The sequence below is a fragment of the Caloenas nicobarica genome, chromosome 3 (genome assembly GCF_036013445.1).
Source record: "Caloenas nicobarica isolate bCalNic1 chromosome 3, bCalNic1.hap1, whole genome shotgun sequence".
Classification (NCBI taxonomy): domain Eukaryota; kingdom Metazoa; phylum Chordata; class Aves; order Columbiformes; family Columbidae; genus Caloenas; species Caloenas nicobarica.
In genome coordinates, this window is record NC_088247.1 from 23,441,564 (window position 1) to 23,468,688 (window position 27,125).

General features: G+C 34.3%; 1 protein-coding gene across 1 annotated transcript in view; it reads right to left on the minus strand.

The window, feature by feature from the left end:
- Positions 1-27,125, minus strand: part of CSMD1 (CUB and Sushi multiple domains 1) — a 1,102,582-nt gene that overhangs the window by 63,858 nt on the left and 1,011,599 nt on the right. Inside the window, 4 exon segments of the mRNA XM_065633007.1 lie at positions 138-311; positions 3,915-4,109; positions 8,646-8,831; positions 17,557-17,745. Coding sequence (XP_065489079.1) covers positions 138-311; positions 3,915-4,109; positions 8,646-8,831; positions 17,557-17,745 — 744 coding nt within the window.

A 27,125-nucleotide genomic window follows, 5' to 3' on the forward strand; every position in this document is an offset into this window, starting at 1 on the left:
TTATCTTTATTTTTCATTGATTTAAAAATGTTGTTGCTTGATAAGAGCTGAATGTCAGTACTTGATACTGTTTGATTAAAACAAAATGAAACAAAACAAATCAAAACATAAGACAAATCAGAAATTAGATTTTTTACCTAGGCATTGGGTTTCAGTACCACTCCAGAGACCATTTGCCAAGCATTCTCTCACGTGAGAACCAACTAATGTGTATCCTGTGTTACAGGTGAATATTGCAGTAGCTCCATACACTATTAAGGTTCCAATCTTATTTCCATTTGGTGGAGATGGAAGGCCACCACAGGAGATCACTAGGAAAAAATCCAAACAAGAGAACAAACTGAAATATGAAAATCATGCTTGATTTGGCAACACATATTCTAAATCTGAAAATACATTAGGATATCTTCACATCTTGACAGCAGCTTAAAAACAATCTATATTTTCAGTTCTGAAACAAGAGAATTACATGAATGTCTGGGAAGGTGGTGGTTATATTTCATGTGTACATACTCCTGGTTACTTCTCAAAAAAATGTTCCCCAGCCATTTTAAGTGTTATGTCTGTTTAAAGATATTTTTTTTTTTTTAGCATGTAGTACTCTGAATTGTTATGAACTCTTTTTTCTTATTCCCCACTACTATTCATAACCATATAACATGGTAGTCTACTTGCTAAAAATAAAAATCTTCTGTTTTTTCTTGAGGCTAGATTTGACCCATTAACTTCTGTAGCATCAGCTGTAACCCACAGCCATTACAGGCACCATATGAAAAATTATCTTTTAAGAATGTATCAAACTCTAATTTAATTAAAACTGTTCTGTTTCTAGAAAAAACATATCAATGACATTGTAATTTAAGATGCAGATCAATGCCTTCAAGAGCTTGAACTATATTCTATGCTAATATAAATCATGGATTTACTTTTGAAAGTTTACTTCGGATAAGAAGTGAACTTCTTACCTGAAACCTTCAGGCCACATTCTCCTATATTTTAATAGGTTCACTATAGGAAACAGCATGGAATTGAGTTGAAATTGGATGAAATCAAGTACATACCACTGTGTGGTTAACTCGGTCATAATCAGCATGTATGTGACCAAAGTTTCTTATGCACATAAGGTTTCCAGACGTGGATAAGACTCCTTTCGAGTACAATCAAGTCATATGAATGTAACTTGTGGAGTAGCCTAACATTGTAATTTTGAATGCTGAATATTAATTACATTTATGCATATGTTAAACAAATCAAATTATTTTCCTAAAATGCAATAGAATTAATTCTTCTAAATGTACTACAAATGCTTTATTATTTTTAATTACAGCATTTCCAGTTTAAAAATAACTAAACTACATGAATAATGACCCACTTCATGATTTGTTAGGCCAGGTGTTCAGCATATTCTTAAACAAATAAGTTTACTAGGTAGGTGTCTCTTAATCCAGAACCCTTTTAATTTGATGTTTCACAATTCCTTTAGAGATACTGTTCACAAGTAGATATTGATAAATATTATCTAAATGCCTTATCATCAATGTTCCAATTAGCTTTCTTACTGCTTCAGAAATAGTAACAGCTAGGATCTACATTTATGCAACCTATCCTTAACATGTGAATGACAGACAGGAAGTAAACAGTAGACTCCTCAAAATACCCCACAATGTATTTCTGGGTCTCAATGTTGTATATCCAACGGAACTACTACTGAATATCTCTTGGGGGATGAAATTTGCAATAACGAAATCCTAATCAATCCTCTATAAGAGGGGAAAATAATGTACCTGTCTTATAAATATACTAATAAATCTTCAATCAGCAACTCCTTGGGTTTCTGTATCTACCTAATACTTTGTTTTTGGTAAACTGCATCCGATATGGGTCACCCCATTTTCTACTTATATAAATATCCTGGAATTGTAGATGTTGGTCAAGAACTAGCTTTTAAAAGACTTCTCAGCAGCTGAACAATAGCTGCATATTAGACAGCAAATACAAAACTACTTTTTTTAATATGTGTGTAAAAAAGGAAAGGGGCATAATCGCAACTAGTAAAACAAAAAAAATCTACTTTTAAATGTGAAAGAAAATTGATATAGCTATTACTAGTTTATTTTGCCAACTAAATATTTTCAAAAGGAAATATTCCTAAAATGAAACTAATGGAATAAAATGGAACCAATATGATTCTACAATCCGTCATCATTTAGATAATTTCAAATACACTGCTTTCATGTATGTGTCATATTGATTGCTCTTACAAGTAGCTCTCTCAGCCTTGATCTAAAGATATTTTTTTCATTTCCTAGAAAATAAATATTGTTTTATATTACTTTTAGTTAAATGGTGTACATCCTCCTTGGTTTTCTTTTCTTTGTTTTTTCTTTTCCCATACTAGCTTCATTTTCTAGTACTGCCTCTGTAAATTCCATACCTTAGGTTTGTAGCCAAACACTCCCCAGTACTGGTGAGAGATTGTGTCGATTTAAACTTGAATCACCCTTGGGAGTGATTTAGTACCATCTGAGATGACTTTGGGTGTTCTCTCTAACCTCCAGCCACTGTTGAAAAAGGTTGAGAATCTCTCCTGAGTTCTTTTTACTAACTACCAGCTTAGATACTGTAATTTGTGTCATATGGCGTTAGGAGATTGTATGTAGACAAATTAATTTTGTCTTCTGTTTGTTACAATATGTACATTATACTGAAGGTTGTGCTCAATGATTTATTTGGAATACAAAAAGCTATCTGATGTTTATGTTCATTATGTTATCACTATCATAGAATCATCTGAAATACTTTTGGTACCATTTATCATAAGGTATTATTGACATATCTGCAGAATTAACAGAGTTTGACAGAGCAGAATGATTCTGTTCCCTTTGCTTAAAAAATACCAAAGGTATAACTTAGTAAGCTATTCACCTGATCCCAAGAATTCTTTCCAACAATGCTGCCATAAAAATCCTCCTATTGATTCAGTTTGTTTCAGAAGGGCCATCCTCAAATATCTTCTAACATTACAAACTTCATTGTATATATATATATAAATAATAATAATAGAAGGGTCGCTCTCTAAAAAGAAAATAAAGCATCTCTTTCAGGATGAAATACTAAATTTGAATATCTCACTGAAATGAGTCCTCTGAAAAACTGAATGCCTAAATTTTATTTCTAGTTCTGCTTAGTATGCTAGGCCTGTCAGTTGGCCATTTTCCTTCAGAAGCTGGGATCTTCTGTGTTGCCCTGTCATTGAAAGAGAGCCTGTAAGTACTACCATAATGTGGAAAAAGTTTCTGCTTTAAGCGTAGCAGAACTAGTTGATGTGCCACATATCCTCTCCAGCCAAAGCAAATAACACACTGGAAAAAGAATAAATGAGGTTTTGGGAGGATTCATTAAGACTCTGATACTGTAATGCTTGACAACTGTATGATCCCACTGGAAATGTCAGGGTCCTTTAAGTCTTTAAACATCCAAAGACAGGGCTGGTGTAATTTATGACATTTTTGTATAAATACATTATAAAATCTCATATGTATGTTTCTCCAAAAGCACAGTTTTCATGCTTCACCGAAGAAGTCAAAGCAATATCATCTTCTAAACTAATGCTGATCTGGAATCTTCTAAAATAATATTATCTCCTAGTATTCTCTAAATACTTATGCACTATCTAGTTGAGTAAATCAGTAGTCAGGCATAGATCATCATCCAGATTGATCTTCTGATGCTGCTTCATTGACTCTTGTATGAAATATGTTGTACCTTACATATAAAGAGTTTGAATCAATTAATTTCAACAAGTTAATGAAAATTTCATATTTGCTTACTTGTAGGAGATTGATAGAAAATATTTTTAAAAAAAACATGTATTAAAAAGCATAGGATATTCTATAAACAAGTTTGTTCCTTACCCTTACAAGTTGGTCTTTCATTGCCTACGCTCCAGGTTCCATTACTCCTGCACCGTATGAGTCTTTGACCCAATAAATAATATCCAGGACTGCAGCTGAGCATGACTTGAGTTCCATACTCATTCAGTGACCCAGAAATCAATCTCCAGACAACATGTTCTGAGAGCAGAGTCTCTATGCTGGGGCAAGTTACAGCTGTGAAGAGAAGACAATTATTAGCTTTCTACCCCTAAATTTCTTCACAGAATATGTGTCTTGCCTTACTGGCAGAAATTTTGCAATGTAATATTGAGCATACAATAAGCATTTTTGAAATACAAGTACTAGGAAAAATAACGAACATCATACAGTGAGTATTACATATTGAGAAGGAGATTGTACTACAGTTTCTTTTAGTGAGATGCAGTGGAACAATGACATAAAGTTATGCTCTCTAATGCAATTTATTTAAAAATTTCAGAGACAAAACACATCACAGATCACAGTGGATATAAAAGGGAAAGGAAATAATGCTATGTAATTTTTGCAAAGGCTAAAGTGGTGCTTTATTTTTCTATCCCTGATATTCACTTTAGAAAAGCTCTAGCAAGTTCTCAAAATAGGTTGTCATAAAAGCTGTCAATGCACATTGAAATGCTAATTAGTATAAAATGATATACTGTGAGTATTCAGGAAAATTATTACATTCTAGTTTAGAACACTTGACATAAAAAAATAAAGATAGCATTTAGAGAGATTTTTAGAGTGATTTCTGTTCATTGCTTTTAGTAATTTAGATTTCAGAAGCGAATGTAGTTACTGCCAGCAGACAAGAACTGTAGTTTATGTTTTTCATAAGGTTACCAACCATATATAGCATTTTAAATTATTTTTCAGTTTCAAATTTAGGCTCTGCAATTCACTATAAGGTACACAGAATATTTACAATATTCACAATATTAACATGAATTTTATTTTAATGTGCCTATGCCTCTGTAAAGATTAGATGAGTTTTATGAAAATATTTATGATGAATTTATTTTTAAATGGCTGTATTGGGTATCTTATACTATGTTGTTCAGAATTTCCCTGCTATAGAAAACGTTTGAATGAATTAGTGACTGTTTATATCCCAAAGAATACTTTAGAAAAAACTGCTACTCCAGTAAGACTTGAGAAAAGCTATGCTTTCCAAAGGGAAAATAAAAAGCCACAAAAATAAACGAAAAAGACAAACAAAACCAAAACCAAACAAAAACCAAACCAAAACAAAAAAGTAATAGAAATTTATTTCCTCCTCTTTTTTTTTCTTATATGTTGCTAAAAAAGATTATAAATTTTCTATATATTTGGTATACTTAAGAATCACCTCTGATCTTTTGTACAATATACTGAAGTCACCACACTGTTTATTGTAAGACAAATGCATTAGGAGAAAGTGTATAAAAACCTCAAACTATACTGAAGAAATAACAATAAGAGTTTGATTCTCATTTATGCTGTAGCAAATTTACCATATTCTACCAGAGAAAGCTGACAAAAAATAATTACACATTCTGTAGACTTTACACTGTCTGAGAGATATAAAGTGATTTTATCACAGGTATGACTGTGTGATGAAAGAGACTAGTTCAGGCAGTCACTGAAATACAGGGAAAGTGATAGAAGAAAAATTCCTGTAAAAATTTAGTTTTCCACTGTTTTTCAGAACACCTGTAATAATGCTAGAACTATACATTTACCTTTTCTAATAGTTTCCTCACCCATGGTAAATTCTAGCATCTAAGAAACACAGAGTTGGTACCATAGGGTATCTGTGAAGTTGTGTAAGAATCTATGAAGTGGAAATCATCTGAAGAACTTCCAAATGACAAGTTATAAGGTTGCATTGAGTTAAAATTGTATAATATTTTCTTAGAGTTTTTTTCAGTATATCTCAGGAAGGATAGCAAGCATACAACCACCTTGAAAGTTAATAGTTCTTCACTTTGGCCTTTATAATTATATTCTGACTAATTATGAACAGATTCCTGGGTTAAAGGAGGACTTCCTACTTCCTAATGTAATTTAATTTTATATTGACATTTAATTTGATGTTGACACTAAACTGCCAAGAGACAGTTTTTTTATTTGTTGTTAAATACAATAAGCATATTAAAGCACTCCACTGAACACCTTGGAGTGAAAATCATATAGGTATGTCAGAAGAAAAAAAATATTCTAAATAGGTATTTCATGCCCTTCAAATTTAACATTTTTATCACTTCTCCTTTCAAGCACTAGTTTTATTGAGAAATATAGTTCTTTCAAAGATGAAAGCAAGGTTCTTATTTAGTCTAATAGTAAATTTTTTAGTCTTAATCATAGTGGATATCTTAAGACACTTAGTGATTAGAGGCTCAGCTATTTCACAATATGTAAATAAGCCACATAGATGTTTCCTCTCCATGCTAAAGTTAGTATGTAATTTATTCTTTCTTTAGCCATAGATATACTTAGGATCCTCTTGCAAATATACTTTACAAACAACTATCAGATTTTGATATATGATTGTACAGTTTCTAATTGAAGATATCTCTGAGTACAGAATATATTTCTAGACTGTGTTGACATAATCAACTCAAACTGTTGCTTGAAAAACTTGATTTTACAGGGACTGATTTTGTTTTATTTTATTAATCTTTTTCCCTATCCTTCAAGAAACAAAAAAGGACTATCAACAGATGCTTTATTTTGTGCATACAGTTTATGAATATGTGCATTAATTTGCCTCTTATGCTTGCAAATTATGGGCTGGGCACTATTTAAATTGTCATTTACATAGATGAAACTCCATAAGGGATCTCTTGAAAATGTGAAGATGCTCTCTGTTTTCCCTAAGTATTTTTTACACAGAAATGTACGAATAATATTGCTTTACATAAAGTATAAACCAGACAATGTAATTATCATTTGAAATTATGATTAAGATTATCCATTTTAATGACATGACAGTCTCCACATGCTGATAATTCTGAATAGACTCAAATGTCGAGAATTTGTAGTTAGATATACCTACCATAAAAAAGATGAAAAAAATTAGTTGTTCTATAGGCCCAAATGTATTTTCTACTCAAGAAATAAGCAAGATGCTCACTAAACAAAATGTTCACTATATGAACAGTGGCACTGATAATCAAAAAACCAAAAATAAATAACAACAACAACAAAAAAGCCAAACAAACAAACAAAAAAACCAACCAACCAATCAAACTAAAACCACAAAAAATCCCACCACCAGTTCTTTGCAACTACAACAAATGAAATCTAACAAGAATTTGTGCACTAATGTGCTCAGCCTTATTTTGAACTCTTCATAATGAGTAATTATTTGTAATTTTGTTATTCTTTTTACTTGCCCTTATGGTCAACAAATACATTGTGCTATCAGTATTTCCCTAGAATCTAAATACCAGAAGACTGACTCTTTCTTTTTACTGAGTTGTTCTGTCTACAAGACTTTGCTTATCTTTTCTTATTGTTATGTAAGGAAAAAGAAGTACTTATCATGCTATTCCAGGAATATCTTGAGTGTTTTGACTCTGAATGTAATTATTGTTTCAAAGGAAAAAAATGACAAGTATAATGTATATGAGCTGAGGGCCTGGCTGCTGACCAAGTATAACCCACCACACTGAAAAACTAACAGTTTTCAAACACATTAAAAAGAAAGAATGAAAGAAGAATACAATAAATTCTATTTTCTCACTATGGATACAAAATGAAATCATGTCTTCACGCTACAGAAAAACAGGTTCAGGATATATATTAGGAAACACTTTGCAAGGGGAAAGTAAAATACTGAAACAGTGTACTCAGGAAGGTGTTCAGGATTGGGCTAAATGATCATCTCTAAGACATACTTAGAAGATCTCTGGAAGTAACTTTCAGCAATATTTCCTAACAATTGTTCACTGTCAATTCATATAAATGAAAACTGTTTTATGATGATGTATAACTTCATAATTCTTACATTCACACCATTTTACTCTTTCTTTAAAAATAACTTGAACTTTACTTATTTGAAAAACTGAAGTGCTTTTCAAATTCAGAATCTGGAAAGCACGTACCTAATCTGTTGATTAGTTCAAGATTCTAAATTAACTCTCAAAAATTTTAAGTATAATATTATATCAATTAATAATTTTAAGATTATGTCCTAATCGGTATTTCCAGTCACATATTCAAAGTCAGGCTCAGTTAATTATTGCTTTGGTCTCGTACAAAGACAGGCAGTGCTACCCCAATGCAAACGAGAGGCCATGTCACATGGTAGGGGAGTCTGCATTTCACTGGCTAGTTCTGATAGAAGGCAAAAATGAAGACTAAAGGATTCTTATCCAGGTTAATTATCTACACTAGCAATATTTTAAGAAATAGTTTTTGCTTTTGTTACCATAGAAACTATATTAAAATAAATTACAATCAGTGTTTGTAACTTCATACAGTGAAAATAGAGAAAAGCACATTATTCATAAGAAAATATACATTAAACTGAATTATCTAATAATTTTAACTGAGATATTTTTGAAGGAGATATGGCCCTTTTTAATTAAACAAATGTATAGGCCTCCTGTACTTTACTAAATGCTAAATGATTATATGTTCCTGAATGGCCAGTTCAGGGGATGTGTATACGTAAAAACATCACCAGTGAGGATTTTCCTGAGAAAGTTTGAGGGGAATACGCTTGAGAAATACACGCCCACTTACATTTGCAAACAGGTGGTCTCCCTTTGTTGCTCCACAATCCATCTTCTTGACACACTGCTGTTGCTTGTTGACTAGATTCTAGCTTGAAGCCCTCATTACATTCGTATATCAATCTACTGCCCAAACTGAATTCATTACCTATAACTGAACCATTCCCAGGCGCTTCAGGAATACCACAAGATACAGCTGAAAATAAAGGAAAAAAAAATATAAAGAATTGGTATTTTCTCATCCATTTTTTTTAAAAAATGTTGTCCCACCACTGGAATAAGAAACAGGACAGTAATTTTGACATAAACCATTCACAGTGCTAGAGTAAGGTTATGGTTGGACTCAATGATACTGAGGGTCTCTTCCAACTGAAATGATTCTATGATTCTATTCTGTAACAACTGAAATCAATTTTCCATAGTATTTACAACATTCTGATAAATGTAACAGTACTTAAAACACGGATAAACACTTTGAAGTGCATCTAATATAGACAAACACTTTATAAATAATTATTTTGTTTAATTCAATCACTGTAGAGACAGTAATTTCAACATAGGCTAAGGGCAATTTTTTATTTACTAGGGAAAAAAATCAAGGAAGTGTCCAAAGTTGTTTGGCCCAAGAATCAATCAACTGGAAAATTCTTAAGAGTTCTCTAATAGTTTGTTTACATTCTTTCAGGGTTTCTTTCTTTCCTGCATTACTATAAACAAAACTGCATGCTTGTTTGTTCTATACTAATAAAACAATGCTATTTAAGAATTCAATTTAACATTTCTTGTCTGATGAGAAAAACATCTAAATATACAACTAGACAGGGAAGAATTCCCGTAAACTTAAGGGCAGTTGTTAGAGATTTAAACCCTTATTTGCATACTCTACTAATTCTCTTCAGAATGTTAAGTGTTATCTGAATTCAGGCTTATTCATTTTCCATCTCATGAAGGAAATTACTTACTGAATTATTTTCATGGGTTTTTCAGAATTTCTCTCCAGACAAACTGTTATTCTTTCAAGCACACAAAGTTTGATCTGCTGTCTACTTGGTGAAGTTTGAGTAACATCTAGGCTTTTTTGCGTATTTATTATTTATTTATTTATTTATTTATTCTTACCAAAGCTCAGTGCAGTTCATTTAACAGTATCTCATATACAATTTTAGGACTGAGTATAATTACAAAAATATCTATTTCAGGAAAGGTCTTCAGGGCAGGATTGTCTTCTGCTGACTTCTCAGCTTCCTTGATTTTGATAATGAAAAGTAATACAACTTTTCAGTATTCTTTTAAAAATTTCTTCTAATGTAATGCTTTATTTTAAAATAGTTATTTATGCACATATATTAACTCTAGGTGCTTGAATAAGTCAGTAATGCTGATAAAGATTTTGTATTTTCCCATGGCACTTCTGAAGGGAAAGCTATAGTATTATTTTCTCTGAAAGGATATTATTTTCTGCAAAATAGTAACTAGTAGAAGACAACCTCTCACATTATTACAATGAATCTATTTAAAGATTCCGTATAAACCAATGTATGTGTCTACAGAATCTCTGCCCGCTTTGAGTTTGGCATCCAGTTTATTGCTCTTCAGCAAATACACTGAATAAAACACACCTTTGAAACTTTCATTTCTAAATATTTACCAATCAAGAGTGGAGTTTTGTATATGAAAATGTCTTGTCCATATATACAGTTAATTGTAAGAAGCAATTCAGCATTTTAACAGTTAAAAAGTCCTTTAGGTATTTGTTCCTTTCCCCTTGACTCAGTGAAGTTTTATTATTTTAATCAAGTCAATATATTTCAAAAGAAGAAATGACTGCCTTTGTCTGAAGTCTGTTAGAGATGAAAATAAGTATTTTCTAAAAAAAAAAATCTAATTTTTATCATCTTTTACCCATTCAATATAAATGATTAATTTCACGATGTATCGTCATGGTACCATAAACACAACTCTCAAATTTGTTTTCAGTATCCCAAGTTGTCACATTTGATGCATTTAAATTAAATACAACACAGTACTTTGCATGTTATTATAATCAGGAGAGGTAAGCATTATAAAATGATGAATGGTTAGTTCATTTCACTTGTTTGCTTCCATCTGAAAACTGTCATGTTGCTAATAGAACTGTAGAAATGTTCCAAAATAAGCTGCTTCCTTTGTAAAATAACTTCTTGGCATAATTGCACCTTAACCATTGCTGCTCATCTTCTCAAAACTAAGTATTTCTCACTCAGGAGGTAAGGGCTGAGCCACCTGCTGCTAGAAGGAGCAGTAGTAGGACAGAGAAGGGAGAGAGAGGTGATAAGGATGGGGTTCTGGAGACCCACACTTGCTGCTCTTAATGATGTTAGAGAAAACAGAGAAGTGAAAGGATAAAAGCAAGTTCTACTTCTCCTGGGAGCAGGTCTTTGTATTAGGAGTCATTTCCCACAAGGTGACCACAGCAAGAGTGATAGCTTTTCAGGGTTCTGGTGTACTCAAAATAGGCAGCAGAGGTACATCTTGTTAAGTGCTCTATCTACTCCCTTAAGAGTCAATGTAACCCTTTACCTACAGCTAGAACCAACTCTGACCCTCTGTCATGTAAGCAGAATCTTACACTTGCAAGATGTTTCTTTGAATGCTGAATTGACAGAAAGTTAAACTGTCACTCTGTTTTACTACATCATAAAAATGCCTATGCATTCTCAATTTCCAGTCATACTTACTGAGTAGCTCTTATGTGTGAGTTAGTTTAAAGAATAAAAGATGTACGAGTTAGTTTAAAGAATAAAATATATATAACACTCAGGTCACATCCAGGTGTGCCTATCAGTTATGTCGGGCTGATGCACTCTCCAGTGTACTAAAGCACCTCAAAATCTATGTTTATGTGTCACAATTGACAGCTTTTATTCTTAGTGTTGTACTTCAGTCCTCTACTGTCCCTCTTTTTTCCTCAGCTGCTGCTGAATCTCGTACTGCTACATTGTGAGGTTATTCTCTCTGCTGTTTTAGTTACTAGTATAAAACAATTTTCACTTTCTGGCACTGTTCCTGTTACAGTCGATCTGTTTATTTCTTGTTCGCTTTTCCCCCAGAAACTGGGATTAGGAAGAAATATTCCTACTGCTATTAAATTATTGAGGCTGCTAATGGTTTTAGAACAGTAGTGTCCAAACAAAACATTAGCACAGCCAATTTCACTAAATAGCAAGTATGTTGACGTTTGCAGTAAAGCTACTTGAAGTAAACTGACTGAAATGACATATCGTCTTTGGATAGTGAAAACAATGTCACTACTGTCCCACATTCAAATATTTTGAAGCTCCCAGCTTTCTATATGAGTGTAAAATGACAAAGAATGGTGTTAGGAAATCTTCTGACTCAAAGAACTGTCAACATGTTTCTTAGCTCAATGATTAGATGAGACTGCCACATTCCAGCTGGGAGATGTGCATTTGGAGTGTGAAAAATACATAACTCAACCTTAATTTTCTCTATTATGTTGCACAGCAGAAAAATTTACTTCTTCCAAAGTACAAGTAATCAACACAAGTGGAAAAGCCTTTTATCACCTAGAAAACGAGATGTGGTCTTAGTTGTTCTTTAATGTTCCACATGTGTTACTGGAATTTATTTCTTACCAAAATCAATGTATTTAAAGTTTATGGCAATCTTTTAAAAATCTATATACTTATATACCTTTAAGATACATATATATTATTCATATTTAAAGCATGCAAATTCACTGCACACAGAAAATAAGCTGGAGACTGCATTACAGTCAGATGCTGTAAAATCCCTAAATTTAACGCACAAGCTTTTATCATTTAGTGACATGTTTCTGGCCTTGAACATATAACTGAGAAAAGCATTTAAATACCTTAAAGGCAGCAATAGAGAATTCCCTAAAAGTGGGATTTCTAACAAAAAAAACATGCTGTGTGGCTTATGTCTATGATATCCAATTAAAAACATCGGGGAGAGCCATGCCACAAGAACCCCAATTCTGACTTGGACACATACAGAAATAACAGAGAAACAGAAAACCAGGCTGCGAGGTCGAGGGCTGTAGGTGTGAAAAAAAAAGGTTATTAATGGTAATATTGTATATTCTTTGATCACAAGCCAAACCTATACTTGACCAAGGTTCACCTAATTTTTTCCTGAAAGACCTCCTATGATGAAAATTCCACATTCTCCAAATGCAATCTATTTTAGTGTTTCACTAACTCCTCTGAGAAAAGAAGAAAAGAGCAAAGGAAATTTTAACTTAAGATCCCATTGAAATAAACTTAGCTGTAATTCCTCTATGTAGAAAAGACATAAACAATTATTTTGTTCCTCTTTGGAGATACTTTTAGTGTATTAGAAGATTGTTACCAGGTTTCCCCTCAAACTTCTGATTTTTAGTCTGAAGTACTATACTTCTTTTACTGTTTTATATTTTGAATTATGACCGTAGGTTTAGAATACATTATAGGAGGAAATCGGGATTTTGGGGATTTGGAGCTCCTAAACTATGCTACCTACTTCACATTTTTATTTTAAGACTGGGTGCTAAAAGGGACATTTTTTGCATAATAACGTTTATCGAAAAGGTAAAAGGCCGGAGTTTAATTCCATGCTCAAACACACAGAACAGCTAATTTTATGAAGAAGTAGTTTGGTAGTTCCAGATTCGTGGCTCTTGAGCAAACCGCAAAAGGATGGTTTCAAGCCAGTTCCCTAAAAAAATTTAGTCTTCTACTCCAGGGCAGACATGGAACCCAGTTATGGTCCTGGAATAACCTTCGCTCAGCACAGCAAAAAGTACAAGGATTCCTGGCTCAGCAATGAAGTTCCCTCTACTTCAGCAAGCACAGAAGAATCAATAGTTATGGCACCTTGAATCAGGATTTTAAGCAAGAAATGCTGGCATCAGCTATATTTTTATCATGACTCTGTCATAGGTTTTAAGCCTTTTCAAGTCCCACAATCCAGACAAGATAACTTCTTCCTTAAAGTAGGTACCTTTAGTTTTCTTTTCTGAACCTACTAGGGAGTAGCTCAAATGGTGAAGAGCAGTCAAGTGTTCTTCAAGACTTTAAAATTATTTTTAACTCTTTTAAGAATGAGTGGGAGAAAATCGGGAAGAACAAAGTCAAAGGCTGAGTCCTGTATATGAAGAGCAGGTGCATAAAGAAGGATATTTACTCATGCCTGTCAGAGGAACACAGCCATCCTGTTACACTCTTGCTGCTGTCATGTCTCAGCCCCAGATATCTGCAACCCAGCATTCCTGATCTATAATTACCCTGACAAGTTGTTTTCAGTTTTTTATTCTAACTGCTCTTCTTGCTCAGCTTTCTCTTATTTTCTCTAACATCTATTCATCCCTGAGTCTCAGCCTTCTTTTCCTCCTCTCCTCCAGCATGGTGATCTGCACATGAGCTAAGCAGCGGCTACAATAACACGTGTGGTTGCCAGGATCGTTACTGAGGCCTATACTATTTTCTTTCAGCAGCTATCTACTGCTATTGTGTAGGAATTGTTATTTTCTCTACTTATAAATACTTTGAATGTAGCATGAGTCATGTTTCTCTTTGCCTTCACAAATGAAATAAAAGCAATAAGTTCCAATTTCTTAGAAAGGAGTGAAGTTCTTTATATATCATCCAGGACATTATTACATGCATCTACATTTGATAAGACTGGAATTGAAAAATATCTTCTGACCCTACCAGTTTAACCCATATTAGAGATGTGTTCATATTAAAAATGATATTGTTATATTAAATACGCAAAAAAGGACTCCTCTTTTTTGATAATACAATCAAATTTGATTTCAAACATTAATTCTGACACAGTTATTAATTACAATTGCAACCTTGAAGGACTGGTTTTACAGAAGTTTCAGACTTAATCAAAGGCATTTTTCTTTGGAACCATCCTACAATAAAACCTAAGAGCTGGACCAAATGTGTAATTGTAATTAATTTTCAAAGAGAATGCATGTATTTCAATAGGAGATGCTCAATGAATCTAGAAACATACTTTCTTTTCCACAGCTTATTGAAAACTATATGCTTCATCCAGACATACAAGTTGGAATAATTGTGCCAGTTGTAAAAGTCACAAATTAAAATTCAAGAATCCTACATTAATTACAAATTTCTGATAAAGATTAAACTCACTCCCTAGCTCCCAAATATTTTTTCTCCTACTGCTGACAGAAATCTACATACCCACAGCCACATGTGTAGCTAAAACTATAAATAAGGCTTAAAAGTAAAGAAAAAATGTATTTGTGAACATTCTGCATTGCTGAAACTTCACAGCTAATTCTTGCACATAGTGATAAAATAACAAGTATAGACAGAATCTGAAGCATTTTATGACTTTCCTGAGGCTACTTAATTTTTGTTCAGAATTTATTACTTTCTGGGACTCTTTGTCCCCTCATTATCCACAATCAGGTCCTGGGAACTCATGTCAAGTCCTGAACATATCTGTACATTTTTCCTCCCACTTTCTGTGAATTATTCCTTTCTCCCATTAAAATTGGGGACATTTTTCTTAAATTGTTGAAAGAACTGTTCTCCCTGTTATTCAGATCTCTTCACACACCTCATTACACCTCAATATAGTTTTCAAAGCTAGAATGGCAGATTGGCAAGCCTTTTCTTGCCATTGGTATTAAAACGTGAACATAAAATGCAAAAACTAGAAATGTAAAAGAAAACTACTTAAAAATTAGGGTATTCAAAAAAGGGGAGAAACTTAGGAAAAAAAAAATCACACTATTTTTTTAAGAATTCCAAAGTGCTGGAACATCATATTTTCATCACGCAGACCTATACTATTTGTTTGAACAACATTGGTAGTAATAGAAGATTACTGTCATCTAGATGGATAAACAGTAGAAAGATATGGGGTAAATTTGCACATCATTCCTGACATCTGAGGAATCATGACGTCTTAAATTCTGGAGAAAAGTTTGGTGTAGGGGCATCTAAACTTTATGATCCCAACTCCTCCAGTGTAACAAGCACGCACAGAATATTGTCTCTGCCCCCACAGACTCAGAGTACCTGAGCTCCGGAGCGAGATGCCAAAATTTCAATGCCTTTTAAAAAAAGACAACTACTAGCTAGCCAGCAGAACAGCTCCCAAAGTTTCACTGTATTGAGTAGATTCAACAGAGTTTAGGCAGATAGGGCTTGACTTCTTTCCTTCTCCCATTGACTAGAGTGTACATAGACCTCCAAAACACCTGACAAGTCTAGTGGATAAAACATAGGTACTTCTGCCTTTCTGGTTTGGTAGATGGAGGACAGGGAAAATACCTCAGAGCATCTCAAATTATACTAGACTTCTATGTTTAAGCATGATAATCAAAACTATAGCTCAAATACAGATGCTTAAATTTAGTCTTAATCTTGAACAGAATTGCATCATCCACTTTCCTGATCTTCTGGCCAAACTATAGGCCTAGTCATGATTCCAGGTTCTTTAGTGCAAAATGTCTCTCAGCTTTCAGTTCCTACACTAGTACCAGCTACCACACCTACAATGCATTTCAAGTAAGCCCAAAAGCAGCACTTGTCCCTAAACTTACCTCATGCCCAGCCCACACACAGATTCTCCCATGATTTGGTGACCTTCAGGAAGGTCGAACAGCACCACATGCCATAACACATTATGATATCTTGGAGTCTGGAAGCACAGATACACAGATCCTGTTTGCGGTACACTGGCAGACTGAGCTGCTCCCTGGACTGGTAGGGATGTGGCCACACGGCCCATCTGGGCACGAAAATGCTCATCCTGAAGAAATATTTAGCTACCTAATCACACTGTATAAAAGATGTGAACAGTAGTCCTTCAAGTTCTTCAAATGTAGCCAAATTTCTGCAGCTTTTTACTTTTCTTTAAAATAACATACCCTCAACAGAAGAGTAAGCATCATGCCAAATCTCAGTTGGCCTTTTTCTTTTCTTTTTTTTTTTTTTTTAAATAAGGTGCAAAAGAGAACTTCCGTTTTATTTTGTTTTCAGAAATATCTGAATCATCTTTGATGGAACCTTAAGCAAAGTATTTGTATTGAAGAAGACATGAAGCACTGCTGTTACTGTCTTTCAATGTCAGGAACAATGAAACACAGGTTTTAATCAAAGAATTTCCAACAAGTCTTAAATATGGATGTTACTGCCATTTCTTCCTATAAACAAAGCAGACTAGAGGCAGACATGAAAACATGTTAGAATAGGCCATATATGACATGAATAGAATTTGCAGACTTTCTCCTCTTCCCCACATTCCTGGTATTATCCAATATAAAACTCCTTAGTCTCCACTGTTTACCGAATAATGTGTGAAAAAGCATTTTCAACTAAAACCAACCATGTTTAACTGCTTTGTACTACTTTGTTACTTCTCTGTAGTTTGTGTGTGGCTTTTCAAACAGGAAAAATTATAAACATTTGGCAAATAGTAACTAAACAGACATCTGGAACAAGCTAAAGTAGACCCTGGATAACTCCAGGATGAACAAAAATGCAGAAGTTATAAATTTTGTCTTTAAATTATTGCTTATAAAGTGATTTTCTGAAACAATCAAATTTTGTTTCAGAATTACTACTGAATTTTTATAAAATGTTCTTTACTACAATACTATGAGCTGTGGACTCTTTAGAGATACATATTTTACTGAATAAAAAAGGACTAAAACCATTTTTCTTATTTAGTCTGCATTTGACTGCATTAATCTTACTCCTTAATGCTTCATACCTGCACACATTAAGTACACAAGTCAATATATATTTCGGTAAATTCATTGTGTCAATGTGTTCTCTTGGCATACAGCAGTATTGTCAATGCTGGATTTTTGTTTTGTAAAATATTATTTGCAATGCAATCATAGAACCATACCCAAAGCAATACCTTACCCTGGCAGATAGGCACAGGAGAATCCCATCGATACATGCCATTTTGGTGACGTCTACATGTTGCATTATTGTGCCCAATCATTCTATACCCAGGTTTGCAGTAATAGCGAACTTTACTTCCAACAGGACCACCTGTTTTATTTACAATTCCACCATTCCTCAAGATAGGGTTCAAGCTGCAATAGGGAGCTAAATTAAAAAAAAAAAAAAAAAAAAGGACATTATTGAGAACAGCAATGTCTCAGATTTCTTATGCAGAAATATCATGAAATTCAAAATCATAGTTTATAAACACAAACCAGCTTATGCTGATGTACATAAAGAAGCTACGATCAGGAAACAGATAGACTGGTTGACAAGCTCACTCTTAGTAAACAAACTACTTCAAATCTGACAAATTTATAAATATAAAACTGTTCTTTGAGCTACACAATATACGAAATTCACTATGAACAGTTTTATTAAAAAAATCCAGTGCACATAGACATCTAAGTAAAAATTTAAACGTTTTTCCAAATATATTAACAATTTGCATGCCAAAGTACGATAGATTGATTCATCAGGTGCATTTTTCACATTAAAATTAATGTAATTTTTATGTACATATTCCCCCAAAGATGTTACATGACAATTGTATTATTTTTTTAGCAAAAGGATGTAACTTAGGTGAGTGTAGCTTCTTAAATGTTGAATTGACAGTGCATCTGAAGTAATATAAAATGCACTTTTTTAAACCTAAGTTTTGAAATTAAAGTAAGCCTTGCTAAATCTTAATCACTACTACTATGAATACTATTCCCAGACAGGTTTTCCTGACCAGCATGTTCCTCAAGAACTCGTGATATATAGATGAAATATTTAGACACGTGCTGAGGAACTAAAAAAAGTACAAAATTTATAATTGTGTCAACAAATGAGTAACAAAGACCATCTTTTTGTAAAGCAAGATTGCAATACATGTACATAAGGATGGAATATGATTAGCCAGACTGGATCGAGGTCAAGGAAAACTACGGGATATTTTGACATATATGTGGAGCCTCACACAAATCTATTTGCTCCATGCAATCATTTATCACTGGATAAAAGCAATGCCAAAAAGTTACCTTGACTCCATATTAATGTACAAGTCACTATTTATTTGCAGAAAAGCACCATGTCAAGCTTATGGAGATGAATATCTTTTCAGAAAAAGCATAGTAGGACCACGGCTTGCAGAAAATAAGCCTGGCTGAACATCCACCACTGAAATAGGTGTATGAACATTCTTCACAGGGAAGATACGGCTGAATTCCACTGATAACTAAATGTCAGTAGTAAAGACTGTGAGACTGTAACTGCTGCTACAATACTAACTCTCTACATCATGTTGAAATGCTATGATGTTCATATTATTTTCTATTGACCATTATCCAGTAGAAGTTGTGGTTGCATTTCAGAACTGTGTAATTACAGAATTTGGTTTACATCTACAAATATTTTGCATATTATTTGTTTCTTTCACACATCTCTGATTTCCTTCTTTCAGCTTTCAATATCTATTTCTCTATTTTTTTTTAATGTATATTTTGTCACCTTAAGATGTATCTATGACATCGATTATCACCTAAAGATGGATGCTTCTATCCACTGCCTGTGGAGACATCAAAGAGCTGATTAGACTCCTGAGATGCTTCATGTAAATGTGTCGCTTTAGATGCAGTGTATCAAAGTCAGTATTTCTAAGAAATTTCACCCAATAGAAGCAGTAAAACTAAGGTGTATGTTAAAGATGCTGAAAAAATGTATGCATCTATTGACATTATATTAACGAATTATAGTTCTCAATTAAGCAATATTATTTATCCTTGTAGTGCCTTTTTTGTTACATTCTTTCACTTGGGGGATTATTTGAAAAAACTAAATTAAAAAAAAAAAAAAGGGATGACAGTCAGTAAGCTAGGATTGTCCCATAAAACAATTGTTTGGGGTCGCTTTCTGTATCCCTTATAAGCACACTGACATTCAGTTACATGCCAAACTAAATGAATTAAATTACTGAAATACTCTTTCAATTTAAAAGAGGTTTTGACATTAAAAATGTACAACAAGCATGGTTTTAATTTTCTTTTCAATTTATTGAAGAAAGAGTGATATTGTTATTGCAACACAAGATGGTTAAGACCAAAAGACCAGTGGTTAAGACCAAAAGACCAGTGGTTAAGACCACTGAGGTAATCTCATAAATATCCTAGGAGACCTTAAGAATAGCAGGTGAGTCCAAAATGTAATATACCATTCACACAAAATTCCAAATTGATCTCTTCAGTACTGCAATTCTAAACAGAAAATATTTGCCATATTATGGGTAACCCTGCAGCCCAGTATTACAGTATTGCCTTTGCTAGTAACAGGTCACAGACTTTGTACTGAGTTTACACACCCTCAACATCAAGGTTTGTCAGGCTTGTGTTGTCTCAACTCTTTTTTGACCTGCCTGCAACTTCGTTTTTACTTTATTTAAAGAGATTTTCTTTTTCTTCTGGTCAGGTGGTATGCCTCATTTGTCTTACTTTTGTAATTTTTTATTGTTTTTATGGTACAGTAATAGCTCTATATATAGATACTTGTAACAAGTAATTATTCTGTTTAGAATAAGATATTTAGGACCCTAGCACAGTGACTTGTAGACGAATACAGGTCTGGTATAATAGCAGAGGCCTTGAGAGGTGGGGACATAGGATGCAGTGTGGAGTAGTATGAGCATGGTACAATAAGAGGGTGACTATGTGTCATCTAAAGCTATACACAAGTCACCAGTGGTCAGTTAAAAAAGTGCTTTTTCAGGCTTAAGTAAAAGAGCAAAGAAATACGTGTAAAATTGACTGTATATATTAGAATCACATGCAACTTGAACTTGACCAACAGCATAGTGTAAAAACGTGTTAGCAAACAAAAATGACCCTAAGTGAATCCTGGAGTGAGGAAGACATCATCAATATCACACTGCCTCTTGAAAGACTCCAGCTGCTGGTGACCTGTGATATCTCCTCCAGCACACAAACACCAAACTGTGTTTGCAGCAAACTGCAAAGGCAGCACAATATGAATAGAAATATCTGACACCCAAACAATTTATTACGTCTAAACTATACATAGCACAAACACAAGAGCATTTGAAGCAAATTATTTTAAATTCTGAAGATTAATTTACACTTTACAACTCTGAAAGATCTTCTTGAAGACTCTACCACTTGTTGAGACAATGAAGGAATATTTATAAGACTCCATACAATTACCTTCTTAATCAACAGTTTAGTAATTTTTAATCTATTCTTTAAACTGACCTCCATAGGTCAGGATGAAGCATACACATCTTCTAGGATCAGGAACTGACATATTAACTGAAGAATCACACACAAGGCAATAAATAAGAAATGTCTGAAGATCTGGAGAGTAAGAAAATGCTTGAAGTATGTCAGACTGAAAACTACAGCCACTGTCAGCTGAGTGAAAATTCTGGGTTTGAGCAGGAATCTCTACAGAGAGCTCATAAAATATTGCAGCCTTGTATCAAGGACCACTGGGATAAAATACTGGTTTTCTCCCAGCCCATTTCTGAGGTGCAATCTGTCCTGGAACTTCATGAGTCTTAGCTGTTAAAAGTGCAATGACACAGGAGTGCCCCATCCAGAAATTACAATGTTTTACCATGAAATGTGATAAACATCTATAAAGCCATTCCAGTGACCTGAAGTAGCCTTACATTTACAGATTTAATTTATTTTTCCATGCACATTCTTTCAAGGCTTCCTAAACATCATTGTTTTTTGCAAGGCAACATACTGAGGGTTTTCAGTTCACTTACAATCACAACGCCCATTTGTCACTTGCAACTGAAGACCGACAGGGTAATAACTGCCCGGCTAAATCACACATCACTAGTCAACTGATGTGTGGACAGCAGCACAGATAAACATTGATTCTGCATTTCCAGGACCATATTCTTCCTTTCACTAAGCATATTTTCTTAAGAGCTGGAACATTTAAACATTTATGCTGAGACTTTCAAAATCTGTTTGAGGCACTCTGTTTAAGGGAAGCTCAGTTAAATAATTCCTATTTCCAAATTACAATTCTTTGAAACTGCGTGTCCAGCCCCCCAGTTGATTTTTTAAATCTCAGTCTTAGAGTGAATAATATGCTGTTTTCTCTAAGAATTTATTTTAGCAAATAACTTTATTTCCCAGCAGTATCTTTGATCAATAGTCCAAAAACTTACATGAAAAAGATATTTATAGCTGTTAACTGAAACACTGTCCTATATTTGAAATTATAAATAAACAAAAAGCCTTTGTTCAAATCCCATGTTTCCTTTGCTTAGTTTATATGCTAGATTTTTTGCTGAAAGATAAAGTCACAGCTTAGCCCACTGCTTCCTTCTAACATTCTCTTTTGGGTATTTATTTGTTGTCTTCACCATATTACCAGGGGACTTCATGTCCTTTGTGCTGGTGTTCTTGAAATATCCAGTGAGGCAGAGGTTTACTGTCATTCTCAGTTTAGACATTCTCACTTTATAGATAAGAAATCAAACACTGGCTTCAGTGATTAGGTAAGGTCACACAAGAAAACTAAACTAAACATATCTCTTCCGATTACTAAAACAATTCCTGAATTAGTGGACCATCCATTCCATATGTTATTTTTCACTTTAAAATGTACAGAATCAAAAAGGAGAACAGTACTCAGCCAAGCAACAAATAAGATTTGGGCTGCCGTTCTTTTTCTCTTGCAATTTATCTATAAATATAAATATGTAAACAGTACAAAAACTGCAAGGTAAAGTTGCAAAGGTCTATTTCCTCTTTAGTAATATAAGTGTGATTGTCTGCCTCTTCAAAAATCAAATATCTGACTAAATAACCTGCTATTTATAGTGCAGATGTTCTTATTGCTGGTTCAACATTTATAAATTATCCTGTTTATATTTCTCGATTGAGAGTACAGTATAAACCTCCATTTTGTGACTTTCCTGCTGTACTTACTACAGCAAATCACCACCTAAAAGTTTAGGAACTGCAGAAGAAACTATTATAAAGAGTCTGATTAACTTCTTCACACAATTCCCTTGTCATCTCTAACCAGTTACTGGAAAATATAAAGACAAAACCAAACCAATCAACAGCCTTTTCTTTTAACTTGAAATAGAGAGGAAATAGGAACGACTGTTTCACAGGTCAAAAGCTTAAAAATAAGATTAAATGAATAGTGAAGAATTAAGCTTCTTGCAATAACAGATGAGAAGAGGAGAATAAAGGTAAAATATAGACCTACGGGTGGGTTTTTAATACATATATATAAATATATCCAGTTCTACTGGCAGCCTATTACAAACTAGCCAAGTAACCACTTGCCTTATTTACTCTTGAATGAATTAACCAAAAGTTGAGCAAAAACCTATAAATGTTACAGAGGCAATGTGAACTTGCAAAACAACAAGATAAGTACCCCTCTGTTTCCAAACCTTCATGTCTTCAGAGCATGTGCCAAGTACTGTAGTGCACTTTCATTTCTTCCACCACTACTTAAAAACATCATCCACCTCTTCTTTCTTATGCTTTTATGTTAGCATGCTTGTGTAGGAATATACATACAGTGTTATAAATTATTGAGGGAAAACAAAGCAAAGAAACAGGTTCTGCAGGTATCTTTGAAAGAAATTTTAAGGTTTCCTCTCTCACAGAGTGAGCCTGGGCTCAGCAAGTTCCATTTTCTGCACTCACAGATCTTCCCCATTTGTAATAAACTGCATAGTTTTGGTGGAACCCAGCTGCACCAGGAAGTCAAGTTCAAACACCACAAAACAACAAGCACGCATTAAAACAAAACAAAACAAACAAAAAAACCAGCATGCAATGCCTTTTCCTTATGCTTTTGGCATCCATTTTAGTGATTTTACCATACTACATATTTTTCAAAGAAAAAAATGATTACTTCAATAGAACTGGAAGAAATCTTAAATGATGCATCCCCTCCTAGTTTCACTATACTATACAAATACACCCTAAAGGAAGAGATCATTTAATATCTAGCTGTTAGTGCAGTTAGGAAATTTATTATTTAGATTAAAATTATGCTAGTGCCTCTGTAATATTCAAAGTCCTTAAAAGAATACACCTCTGCTGTAATATTACAGCTGTTTTCTAATAAATTTAGCAAAACGCCTTAAACCACAAGATGGAAAACATAAAAGTAACATCAGACAAATAGCTTACACAAGTAAGCTTGTATGCTAAAGGCAATATTAAACATTCCACTGAAAGCTTCTAGTACTTTTCAAAGTGAATAAAATTTGTATCTACAAATGAAATCTAGCAGTGGTGAAACTATATTCTGTAAAATTTTGTGCACAGGCATAGCTGGAGAAGGGGAGGGTTGCAGGAGGGCTCTTATTCATTTCAATAGGGTCTTCATTATCAGGAAGCCTGCTGGCTCAGTCACAGCTGCCATGGCATCAATAGCCCTTTTTGAGATCTTGTATTTTTCCTACTTTCATGATGCCGCTTTCCCTCATTAAGATTCAAATCCAATTGTTTATGCTGCCGCTCACTGTTACTCTTCTTTCATGCTGATTATTTCCATTGAATCTCATGTAAAATTTTACAGAAGTTTTGAGAAAAATGCAGGCACTGACTGTTAGTGAAGCAGAAAGAGCAAAACAGTTGTTTGTTCCTAAAATAATAGCCATAAGGATCACATATCTCTCTCCAGTTCCCCAGTTTTATTATTAGTTGTGGCAAGTGCCATAATAATTGGTGCATTGAGCCTAGCAATTAGACAGATCACTTCTTCACTACTGCAAAAAATGTTTTGTGTACATGCAAAGGTGTAAAATAATTTCTCATTCCTCAAAAATCACTCTTCTTAATAATTTCATACCTACAAAATAAATCCTTGACATGAAAATAAATCCTTGACATGAACTCTGTTCTTTTAACTCTAAAACTACTTCCTCACTTGAGAATCATGACAGAAGGGCCCACTCCCTTCACTGCCACACACGCACAGATTCTCTTTGTTCCTTCTGCCACACCCTTAATTTATCTATTTTTGTCTGTAGTGATACCCTAAAGACTGCTTGCAAGGTGAAGATAATGCTTTTACTGTTGGTGTGTTTGATTGTTGTTTGTGTGAAGTTTGTTTGTTTTGTTTGTTTGTTTTCTTTTTTTTTTTCCCAACTGCTTATAGTTCTGGTCTTCAAGCCTCCGAAACAATGATCATTATGCTCTGAACCCTGATCTTCTGTTTCAGCAAGAAGAGAAAATTTCCAGAGGTGAGACAGTTGGTGCATGGATGGTACAGGAAAGGAGAGAGCTCTGTGGAAATTATCTCCCTAAATGTCATTAAGCATGACTAAATGGGAGGTATGTGGTGCTTGAGAAAATGCTCTTCTATAACATTGTCAGTATTCGTTTCTCTGCTTAATTTATATTGACAATTATTAGCCACCGAAATTAACACACACAGCATTTACATTGCTTATCAAGACCAAACAGAGAAAAAACAAGTGTTAACAACAGACTGTAATTATCACCTGTCTCTCTCACTATTTACATCACATAAATGGTCCTTAAGCCAAGTCTTTTAGGAGCAATTTGTCTGAAGATGTATGTGTGAAAACATCATAAATAGGCTGCAAACCGAGTAAGGGTCAAACTGGTAACCAATTTTTTCTTAGTAAGGAACATAATTTTTAGCACCATTTTGATAGACTGTTTACATATTTTCATATCACCACAACACCAGATTCACATGTAGCCTGTTGAAGAAGTGAGGGATTTTTTCACCCCTGGTTTTTCATTGATTTGAACATGAAGAAAAGTGTAGTAATAAGAGCTGTGAAACGCAACTCAAGGAAACTGTAAACCTAGTAATTGTGTACTGAACTGCAGTTGGACTACCACACACCGTTTAAGGATCAAAAATTCTCACTCCCAACTACTTCTGTGTAAATATACAAGCTATCCCTCCCACTATTTTCAAAGTCCTTGCTCCAGGTGTGGTAAGACAAGAGAAGAGGTTGCAGAGAGAAGTATTAATTGGAGATGAACTAATCTGGAGATCTTTGGCAAACTGAGAAAAAACAGAGTCCGAGTCCTGTGCTTACCTTGAACTTGCAATAGAATGATTACACATCCTCAAAATGTTTGTTATAATAAATTATTGTTTTCGGAGAAACAGACATTATATTACAAGTCCTAATTTGATGTGTAATAGTATACAGAATCATAGAACATCTCAAGTTGGAAAGGACCCATAAGGATCATCAAGTCCAATGCCCTTCTCCTCACAGGACTACCTAAAACTAAAGCATATGACTAAGAGCATCCTCCAGACACTCCTTGAACTCTGACAGGCTTGGTGCTGTGACCACTTCCTCGGGAGCCTGTTCCAGTAACCAACCACCCTCTTGTAGCATTTACCAATTAAAAGAATGAATCATGTCAACAATTTCTAACCTAAGTATGTGTAAATCCTGTCAGCAATTACTAACCTACGTATACACAAGCAGCGGACCAGTACTGGATCAGTCTACTCTTTAAACAAAGAGTGGTTTGAGAGTCCCCTTATTGGGAGCTGCTGTTCTTGCAGTTTCAGCATCCTGGAACCTGTTGAGTTTGTTTAACATATATCTTAAGACTGTCAGATATAGTGTCCTTTAGATGAACTTTGCTCATTATAAGCTCATTAAAAAACTAAAAATAATGCCTACAGGTGTGAAAACCCCACCTAAGTGAACACCTTGACCCATGAACATGCATGGTGCAAGAAAATGATTCTGTAATCATATGTAAATTACTAACCGATCCTGGAAAAGGCGTGCAAATGTGTACTAACAAAAATCAAAAGTATACATTATGTAAAGACTGTGAAGTTATCACTTTATCACCTATCAACCAACATCACGCAACTGCATAATAAAACAATATTTTGATGCTCTGTGTATATTATTCTGCTTGCACACTGAGTAAAGAACCCTGCTTTTGAGACAACGCTCTTAGTGAAGAACCTTTTCCCAGCGTCCAATCTGAACTTCCCCTGACACATCCTGTCACTGGTCAAAGAGAAGAGATCAGTACGTCCACCTCTGCTGCCCCGCTTGAGGAAGTTGCAGAATGCAATGAGGTCACCTTTCAGCCTACTCTTCTCCATGCTGAACAAGTCAAGTGAACTCAGTCTTGCCCTCCGGGCCTTTCACCATCTTGGTCGCCCTCCTCTGGATACACTCCTATAGTTTGATGTGCTTCTTATATTGAGGCACCCAAAACTGTACACAGTGTTTGAGGTGGGGCTGCACTGGAGCAGTTTAGAGTGCAACAGACACCTCCCTCAACTGGCTAGCTATGCTGTACGTGATCTGTGTTGACTCATATTCAACTCGCCATCAACCCAAACCCCCAGATCTATTTCCATGGGGCTGTTCTGCAGCCTCTCATACCCAATTTGTACATATAACCAGGATTGCCTCCTCTCAGGTGGAGAACCTTGTACTTGCTCTTGTTAAATTTCCTATAGTTCGTGATTGC